Consider the following 10,153-nt stretch of genomic DNA (forward strand, 5'->3'; position numbering starts at 1 on the left):
ACAGTGGGGGAAAAAACAACACGTACATTGCAGTGGATGACCAACACATTGACCCTTGACCTTTACCTGCAGGAGGCAGGAAGAAGGACCGGGACAAGGACAGGCCTGAGATCTCCTCCCCCTCAGACTTTGAACACACCATCCATGTGGGGTTCGATGCTGTCACAGGAGAGTTCACTGTAAGTATCTAACCTTAATAATGTGACATTTTACATCAGGTATTTGTAAACCATAAATCAGTATAAAGAATATTTTCAGACTAGTGATTTACTAAATAATTTGGGAATTCTTGCTGAGAGTTAGTTGAGAAGATTGACATCACTCTCATGTCTGTGTGTTAAATATGTAGCTGGAGCCAGCAGATGGTTAGCTTAGCTTTTATAGATAGAAGACTTTGTATATGATTTTTAAATGTGTGCGTGTTGTTCCAGGGCATGCCGGAGCAGTGGGCCCGTCTCCTCCAGACCTCCAACATCAGTAAATCAGAACAGAAACAGAATCCTCAGGCCGTCCTCGACATTCTCAAGTTCTACGAGTCCACCAGTGGAAAACAGAAATACCTCAGTTTTTCCGCCTCGGGTCAGTTCTATTGCTCAACAGACAGATAAAAGTCCACTGTTGTAACTGTGTAGACTCACTCCTTTTACACTTTATCTCTTTCAGATAAAGACTCAACGTCGGTGAGTAGGTCCTTTCATCCTTTCCACTCTCATTCATAATGTCGCATTCCACATACATAAATTCTGCTATTTCTTTCGGAGATTCTGTTTAATCTGCGTATGTTCATGTTCACTGTTGCAGCCAGGCAAGCAGGGTACAGCAACCTCCCCATCAGGTGACAAGGATGGAGACGATGATGATGATGACGATACACCACCTCCAATTGTGGCACCGCGTCCAGAACACACAAAATCAGTGAGTCGGGAAAACAAGATTGGGTTTTTTTAAAAACACAGATAAGCGGCACTGTGGAACACGTTGATAGTTTTAACAATACTTGTGTTGTGTTAATGCTCTAATGTCCTATAATTTACCATCTGATTTTAGGCATTTAGTTGTTTAGTCTTTATTTCAGTAAAGTAAGCTGAATATCCAATTGCCAAGAATTACAAGCAGTTAAAAATAAGAAGGGCAAGATTAGTATCCCTGAAATGTTTCCATCTTGTGTTTTCTCAGGTGTACACAAGGTCAGTGATAGACCCACTCCCAGCTCCAGAGGGAGACGCCGCCTCTAAGGCAGCTGACAGACAGAAGAAGAAGGGCGGCAAGATGACCGATGAGGAGATCATGGAGAAACTCAGTATGTAAAACACACAGTGGAAATGACAGGCAGAGCCACAGCTATTTTTAGCTCCAGTTGAGCTGACTTAACTGTTTTTTGTTTTTGCAACTCCTAGGAACTATTGTCAGTATTGGAGATCCTAAGAAGAAATACACTCGCTATGAGAAGATTGGCCAGGGGTGAGTCAGAACTTTGGTTAATGTTTAAAACTTCAAGAAGGCTGTTTAGCATGTTGCTGTTCCAACTGACCAAATGAGGAAGGTTAACCAACCCTGAATTGTGTAGGAATAGTACAAAAAAAATAAGAAAAAGTATTTTATTTCACCTCTTACTGTTTTTCCTACTCAGGGCATCTGGCACAGTTTACACAGCCATCGATGTTTCCACAGGACAGGAGGTAAGATTATTTTATCTTGTGCCACCACAAAAATCCCATCAGTATATTTTTTCATACTCATTATTATATGTTGTAATAGATCCAACATTTTTTCCATCGACAACCACAAAAAATCATCTCAGCAACATAGCTGTTAAATTAAAACCAAACAGAGAAGGAAAATCCTTCACATGCAGCCATTTGGCATGTTGCTTCTGTGGTTTGAGTAACTGAGGAATTGATCTGGGGATGGAGCCTTTTCTAAACAATATTTAACCACATAGCTGGACTGTAAGTTGCCATTTTAAATAAAAATAACTGGAAGAAATCACAGTAGGTTGAAGTGCTGATCTGGTTATATTACTCTGGTTAAAGCATTTTAACAGTAGCCTATAGCATTATAGTTGTGTAAAAGCATTACTGGAGTTTGGAGTTAATTTCTTTTTACAAAAAAATCCTTATTTAGAACATATTTATATATCTATTTTTTCTGTTGGCAACTTTACATCTTCTGTAGAAGAGTTAAAAGTTTACTAACGGTATTGACAATTAGCACAATTAACTACAAGTTAATTATTTGTACCTTGCAATTACCCAGAATGATTGCACATATCGATGGCACCACATTTACAGGATGTTGTGTTCCGCAGGTGGCCATCAAACAGATCAACTTGCAGAAGCAGCCAAAGAAAGAGCTAATTATTAATGAGATCTTGGTCATGAAGGAGCTGAAGAACCCGAACATTGTCAACTTCGTAGATAGGTAACATGGACCACAGACTACAGTATACATCCACAGCACCAACTGTGAGTCGACTGCTTTGTGAATGTGACTCTGTGTGTGTTCATTTTTAGTTTCCTTGTTGGAGACGAGCTTTTTGTGGTGATGGAGTACCTGGCCGGTGGCTCGCTAACTGATGTTGTGACGGAGACGTGCATGGACGAGGCTCAGATCGCCGCCGTCTGTAGAGAGGTAGGATTCTTTTCAGGCAACTGAGCTTACAAAAGAAAAACCTTATCAAACCTGTCAAAACACCTGTGTCACACAATCTAAGTCTGACGTATTCAACGAAGGGCTAAAAAGATCCAATGTGATTTTATAGGACAATGGAACACGTGCATTCTTGCTACAATATGTCACATAAACCACTTACATGCTCTCATGTCTGCCTGTGGCTCATTTATTGACCGTTTATCAGGAGTAGGAAAACAGGCTTAACTGGCCAAATTCTCTCAGGTAAACATTATTTTGTCCTACGTTTAGTTAATGAAGGGAAAGCAGTGCATTGAATTTCTTATCTTAGGAAATTAGCCTTATCTTTGCCAATATTCAGGAGAACTCCAGAGGTGTCCTGACCTGTTAGGAGTTGCCAGGAGATAGGAAAAACATGTGCACAAATACTGCATTTGCTTTCTCATAAAACGTTTGCAACCTGCATTAACATTCAGGTTTACTACGTTGCCGTCTTCTTCTGCCTTTGCTAGTCTAGTCCTGTGTTATTTAGTGCATTACCGCCACCTGTAGGTCAGTGGAACAATGTGAAATGATTCGCAGGAATGTGTTTTGCTCACACGAATGGGTCGCCGTTTTGTTTGTCTCGTGCCTGAATTGTTCCACAGCACTACTAGACGTCATAAACTACACAGAGAACTTTTTGTTTAATCAGCTAATTGTTGAAGCTCTGAAGCTACTTATTAATTTTAGTATACTGTTAAATATATGTAGCATATTCAATATTACATACAATATTTGATTGTACCCGTAATGTCTACACATGCCATTTTCTCCATTTCAGTAATTGAGTAAGTGTAGGACATTTCATACATTTGTTTTCACTCCTATGTTAACTTTTAGCATGATTCTGGGATGCTCATTAAATACCGTACATTTACCGGCTCTCACTGGCTAAAGTGACATCTTGTAGCCAGTGAATGATCCATGAATGATTGATTGTCAGGGTAGCCAATGAGTAAGCATCCAACAAGCATCCTGGAATAAATGACCACAATTTGCAAATGGTAGTCTGCATTAAAACTGCAGTATTTGTAGGGTTTTAAAGGTTAACCCTGGTGTTATTTCACCTTTTTATTGCTATGAATTCATTCATTTTCATTATTTACCGAAACATGTTAAAAAATATCCAAAATCTGTGTACATTTTCCTATTTTGTTTACATTTTTCTTGTGTGCATTAACTTTTGGGGATTCTAACCTGCCTCCCTCTGTGTGTCCAGGTCCTCCAGGCTCTGGAGTTTCTTCATGCCAACCAAGTCATCCACAGAGACATCAAGAGTGACAACGTATTGCTGGGAAGGGACGGATCGGTCAAACTCAGTGAGGGAGAGCACACGCAAACATGCACAGACACATGTTGTACATGTCTGACTGAAAAGCACACAGATTTTATATTTGCCTGCGTACTTTAATCTTAACTTTGGTAAAGACCATAAATAAATTGATCTCAACAGATATTTCTTTTTCTCCTTGCAGCCGACTTCGGCTTTTGTGCCCAGATCACCCCAGAGCAAGATAAACGCAGCACCATGGTGGGGACCCCGTACTGGATGGCTCCAGAGGTGGTCACCAGGAAAGCCTATGGACCCAAAGTGGACATTTGGTCTTTGGGGATCATGGCTATAGAGATGGTAGAGGGAGAGCCTCCATATCTCAATGAGAACCCTCTCAGGGTGAGTGTGTGCTGGGAGAAAGAATGGACAGGCAATTTTTGATATAATAAATATCTATTGTTTTTTTCGATTAATTTTTTTAGTCTATAAAATGTCAGAAAACTTAGAAAAACTATTTCACAATCACTTTTTTCCTCGAGCTCTCTACAAATTGTCAGTCTAAAGATTCTTAACAGTCTTAAACAATCAATACTTGAAAAGCACTAATTAAATATATACATAGAACAAGTTTTATTCCCATAGTGTTCCTGGCACTTACTCTTGATTGTAAGAATTAGAGAAACCATGCATCATTCTTCTCATTCGAGTTATGACACAATTAATTATGACCGTCTTCATGCATACTGGGCGAGTAATTCACAGTATATACAGGGTTATACTGAGATGTGTCGAGCTGTAATAAGGTAGTCAACATGTATGTCTTATTATTTAAGCAATGGCAGAGAATTTTATCTTATGTATGTTGGTTAAATATTAGTCTGCTTAGTTTAGGAAACAGGGAGAAAAAGCTAGCCTGGCTCTGTCCAACTGTAAAAACAAAATGCATACCAGCACCTCTAAAGCTCAATACACGTTATATCCCTCCTTTTTAATAAACTTGTTTATAGTTTTTTCTCTGTTGATTAAAGGTCCACTGTGTAACATTTAGGAGGATTTATTGACCAAGATGTAATATAATATTCAAAGGTATGTTTTAATTAGTGTATAATCACCTGAATATAGGAATTACTGTGTTACCCTACCTTAGAATGATCCTGTTTTAGCTACAGATGTGGCAGGTCGCCTTTCATGGAGCCCTTAATGTCGAACCCCCATGTTTCTATAGTAGCCCAGATTGTACAAACCAAACAGTGGTTGTAGAGAGTGCCTTTTGCGTGAATAGTATCACATTTGATCATTATTTTAAGTTTTGATATCTGTCAGATGGCAGCAAGAGTCTGCTACAAAGATCAGCACTGTAAAGGAATTAACTCATGTTGAAATGCTTCAAGATGATAAATTATACGGCTTTTCTCACCATGCTATTGTGCTGGTCTTAGGCATTATATTTAATTGCCACCAATGGGACTCCTGAGCTGCAGAGTCCAGAGAAGCTGTCCCCTGTCTTCAGATCCTTCCTGTCTCGCTGTCTGGAGATGGACGTGGAGAAAAGAGGATCAAGCAGAGAACTGCTACAGGTAGAATATATATTATAAGATATATTACATTGCAAAATTTCACAACTAAGAAACTGGAACCAGAAAATATTTGGCATTTGTGCTTAGAAAATGACACATGTTTAGAGTTACAAAGTTATTATTTTTGCTTGTACTGTATGTTGGTAACTGTTTTGCACACATTGTCAGAGTTAATCCTGAAATGGAGTTAATTCCTCAACGTGTGCCCTTCTTTGTCTCCCTGTCTGTAGCACCCATTCCTGAAGCTGACCAAGCCTCTGTCCACCCTCACCCCGCTTATCCTGGCAGCCAAGGAAGCCATGAAGAGCAACCGCTAAATCCCCAGTCTCTGAAGACTTAGTGCTAATGCCAATGACAGCCAAACAACCATCGTCTGCTGGTCTGTGTATGATGACCGTCAGCAACCTGCTCGTGTTTTCTCAAAGGGTCACAAAATGCCTCTCCACTTTTCCCAGTGTTTCTGTTACAATGTATCTTACCTTTGTGCCTTGTTCTAAAGCTGCACACAGTCATAATGTGTCTTCTGTTTGTTGCAGCCATGGCATGTGTGTGTTGTTGATGTTGACACTGGTATCAGGAATGCAGGATCACTGTTGCAAAGGTTTGAGACTCTTTGCACTCCAAGCGATCCTGTCTTACCACTAGGAGTTCTCCTAAAAGGCGCTAAAGGTTCCTGCTCTCAAAACCTGTTCACAAAGCTTCTGCGAGCAGCTTTTACCGAAGAAATTAGGAACTCCTAAGCTAAGAGAATGGGCGTGATCAACCCTGTTGCCATGGATGACATCATGTTTAATAAATGCATTTACATAATATCTCTACAGTGAATAGTTGACTGGTCTGTGCCAGTGCAATAAAATATCATTATAAATAGGGATATTACAGTCCTTCTTCAGCGCTGCAAACTGCATTTGTCCAAGTAGAGGCAACTTTACAAACCATCATCTCTGCTCTTACTGGATTGTTTTGATTTGTTGGTGAGTTGATTTGATCTTTACCAACTCGCCAGCCATTAAAATATCCTTTTTATAAGTTAATCATCCTATCTTTCGACACATTACTTGCAGCAGGTTGTGACTTAGGAGTCCTCTGGACTGCCTTCTCACAGACTTAGGAGCTAGTTTTAGCACTGACTGTCTTTGAGTCTTTAAGTGTGGACAGACATGGCCCTAATTGTAAGTTTCTTCTAACTCGTCCAGTTAGGAGTTACTTTTAGCCTAACGATATTTTTTGAATAAGGAAATCTTTAAATAGCTTTAATTTTGTGTATCAGATAAGCGGGAACTTGTTCATCCCGAGAAATAAACATTGTGAGGTTTCTGTAATTTTGGTGTGTGTAGAGACTTGAATCTTTGCAACTGGTTTCCAGGGTTGCTGTTGCTCTGGTTACACATGTGCATTTAGAGAGGGTCCAAAAGTTTTGAATTTGGCATGGAAAATTAAACTGTACCAATACTGTGCTGTACTGTGTCCTAGGATTGGACAATGCAGTCTTTGTGCAGTGGAAAAAGACACACCAGTGTCTTTGTTCGACCCTGTACGTGAAACTTTTAAGTATTTTATAATATTAGATCAAAATGCCCAGATTTTCACCAATAAGCGTTTTGGCCCCCTGGTGGCAATTTAGGATGTTTAAAGGCTCCAAAATACACTATAACACACACACACCTGACTCAGACTTCATACACCTGCTATCAAACTCTCTGCCGGCTCTTCTGCAAACTATGCAAACCCATCTGAACACTGATGTTTACTGCATCAAAAATTGCCTTGAATCCTTGAGGCTAGTATCTAAAAGCATTTCTATCACTATGGTGTTTTTTTTCTAGATGTTGTGTTTGTCTTTAGCTGTGCCTTTTGCAACAGACACCTTACTGCCGGTGTGTTGGTGCGAGTACAACACAGATACTGTATGAAATTGTCTGAATGTGCTGAACTGGAGGAAGACTGTTCTTTTTTTTTTTGTATATTATGTATTGGTGATGTCCTGTGTTTTAACGGCTTTTAAAAAGTATGTATATCATTGTTTTGTATTTGTAACTAACACAACAGAAGACAAATTTGTTTTTTCAACTTGTATGTACCAATTCATCATTTTGACTCAAACCATAAAATGTATTGACAAGCCTGAGACACTCGAGCCAGACCTGAGTCAAGCGGTATTTGGAAATAATTGTTTGTTTTAATCTTCTTGGAGTACCAAATGAGATTGGTTTATACCTAATTTTTCATAAAGTTTAGACAATCACTTGAAAGCATTTTAAAATGTTTATTAAATGTGCCTTTAACAGATGTAGGATGCAGTAAAACCCACTCATATGGTACTCAACAGGTTGACACAAATACTGAGTACTTTCAAATACTAGTAAAACAGGCTGGAATATACTGTTATGTGACTTTTGACCAGAACACACATTCCAATTATACGTGTAATAAGAATGACTGCATAGTTTAAAATGAATGTGTTGTTGTTTACCATGAAACCAACAACTTCTGGTGTTGAATAAAATCCATACAGTATGTAAATTATTATTAAAGGTGGACCTAAACAGGCTTGTTTTCTGGATCACTAAATGTGCCTACCGGGCGCAGGGGCCAATGGGGTGTGAGCTGTGACCGTTAACATGGATAGTAGCAGAATCAGTTACAAAGAAACACAAAATACTATGCAAAAGTACAATTAAAGCATGGGAAAGCCTCCAAAAATGCAATTAAAGGCACAGAAAAATAACAGCAATAATAATAATAATAATTACGGAGAATTCCTAAAATTACAATAGGGCCTTGCACTGTCAGTGCTCGGGCCCTAAAAAGACACAAAACCATATATAAAATGACACAGATGCTAAACGCCTCAAAGAGGTGCATCACCACCACAAAAAGATGCAAAAGAAATTCATAGGCAACAGAGACACCAAATAACCACAGAAATGCAAAAGACAACCACAAAGTGACTCTAAATGACTTTAAAGAAACTCTTGCAGAGATGCAAAATAACTTAAAAGATTCAAATGAACTGACATTTTCCTATTTCGACACAAGAGAGCAGCATTTATCTTCATGTGGCAGAAACCCACAGACAAACTCTTACAGGCACAAGATCATTTGAAAATCTGTTGTGCTTCCCTGCACACCAGATGTTTTTTAAGGCGCCAAGTCTTGTGCCAAGTAATACACAATTTTATTATTTTCTCTCACACACATACATCCATAATGAAGATTTTACTGGTTTTCCTGCTGATACCGGCAGCCCACACTCAGAGTGAGATACTGCTTTGTTTTATTTGATTCTATAGTGCACTAACTAACATTTCTATACCTGCTATAGAGTTGGAATTGTTCTTTATATATTGTTGAATGAATTCACTCTGACAATCAGTGGGGTTCAGGCTGAGGATGCAGGAGATTACTACTGTATGGGAGAATACGTGGGACTGTACACACCGTGATATAGAGTCATACAAAAACCTCCACAGATTGCTGTGTTGCAGCTGTCACAGGAGATTCTGATATGCACCACTGCTCCCCTGAACATAGTCACCTAATACACAACCACAATTTACAGAGACTTCTGATAATTCATCCCCAGTGAAAGGGGAAGTGAAATTCAGATTTTCATGCGCCTGACATTTAGGTTGTGTTCCCTTTTACAGCACCAGATGTTCAATCATGCACCCAGTCTTCCTCACTCAGACAAAAGGCAGCTCTGATCAGAAATTAATGCAGAAGACATTCATTTCTCTTTTAAAACAGAATCTAAGTACATTTTGTGAAATAGGCCACTGTGTTGTACAATCTGATGTATAAGCCTACTATATTATACTGGATATTAAACAATAATTACTGTTTATCTACTCAGTGGTCTGGTTCCAGGGTTTGGTCTTGATAAAGTACATATATGTTAGTATCTCTAACCTATAATCTTCAATAATTATCAACAAGACTAAAGGTCTACAGTCGCTAGTGGCTGTGTGGGGCTCTACTTTGAGCTCAGTGCGAACATCAGCATGCTGACATGCTCACAGTGACAATGCAAAACATGATTCGTAGCTGAAAAGGGATTATTATAACAAAACATTTATCAGTCTATAGTGATTCATTCACAGATCTCCCAAAAAACTCAAAATACATTTTTTTGTTTTTCTGAGAAGTATGAACATGTAGACTATGATTTATGCCAGTAGGAGCTGAGGCCTCCAGCTAACACACTAAGCTGGTTTTATGTCCTTGCCTTTCTGCCACTGTCAGTATGTCTGTTTTTTCTAATTTACCTAATAAATGTAGTACCAGTTCATCAAAATGACAAAATATGAAAACAGGGAGGGAAATTTAAGGGAATAAAACAGTGTCAGTTCATATTAAGCTGTAAGTGTGGATTCATTTGCCAGCAGGGGGCGCCATACACCTATTAATTAGGTATGGATCGAGAAAGAGGTAAAAAAGAAGGATAAAAGTTTACAAAGAAGATAACAACATAAAAAACAAGAGTATAAAGTCAAAGTTTTTAGACGGACTTTCAGTGGCTGAATGATCCTTGAGATGAACTGTCTCTCCACCTCACCTCTGCTTTTTCTGTTTCACAAGAACAGGTGTGTGTTAGCCTTCCTGAATATGTTTTGCATGATTTTAAAGC

At 38.9% G+C, this 10,153-nt stretch overlaps 1 protein-coding gene across 5 annotated transcripts in view; it reads left to right on the plus strand.

Moving 5' to 3' along the window:
* LOC118336984 (serine/threonine-protein kinase PAK 2-like) overlaps positions 1 to 8,072 on the plus strand; it is a 13,153-nt gene extending 5,081 nt beyond the window's left edge. For all 5 annotated transcript variants that reach the window (XM_035673769.1, XM_035673765.1, XM_035673770.1 and 2 more), the window contains 13 exons: positions 73 to 179; positions 432 to 579; positions 664 to 680; positions 802 to 915; positions 1,177 to 1,300; positions 1,398 to 1,461; positions 1,631 to 1,679; positions 2,309 to 2,421; positions 2,514 to 2,631; positions 3,893 to 3,992; positions 4,149 to 4,345; positions 5,386 to 5,523; positions 5,754 to 8,072. In XM_035673769.1, coding sequence (XP_035529662.1) covers positions 73 to 179; positions 432 to 579; positions 664 to 680; positions 802 to 915; positions 1,177 to 1,300; positions 1,398 to 1,461; positions 1,631 to 1,679; positions 2,309 to 2,421; positions 2,514 to 2,631; positions 3,893 to 3,992; positions 4,149 to 4,345; positions 5,386 to 5,523; positions 5,754 to 5,840 — 1,376 coding nt within the window. In that variant the 3' untranslated portion in view covers positions 5,841 to 8,072. The remainder of the gene's footprint in view (positions 1 to 72; positions 180 to 431; positions 580 to 663; positions 681 to 801; positions 916 to 1,176; positions 1,301 to 1,397; positions 1,462 to 1,630; positions 1,680 to 2,308; positions 2,422 to 2,513; positions 2,632 to 3,892; positions 3,993 to 4,148; positions 4,346 to 5,385; positions 5,524 to 5,753) is intronic.
* The last annotated feature ends 2,081 nt before the right edge of the window (positions 8,073 to 10,153 follow it).

The sequence above is a fragment of the Morone saxatilis genome, unplaced genomic scaffold, assembly GCF_004916995.1.
Source record: "Morone saxatilis isolate NCDOM2014 unplaced genomic scaffold, NCSU_SB_2.0 Contig3, whole genome shotgun sequence".
NCBI classification, from domain to species: Eukaryota; Metazoa; Chordata; class Actinopteri; family Moronidae; genus Morone; species Morone saxatilis.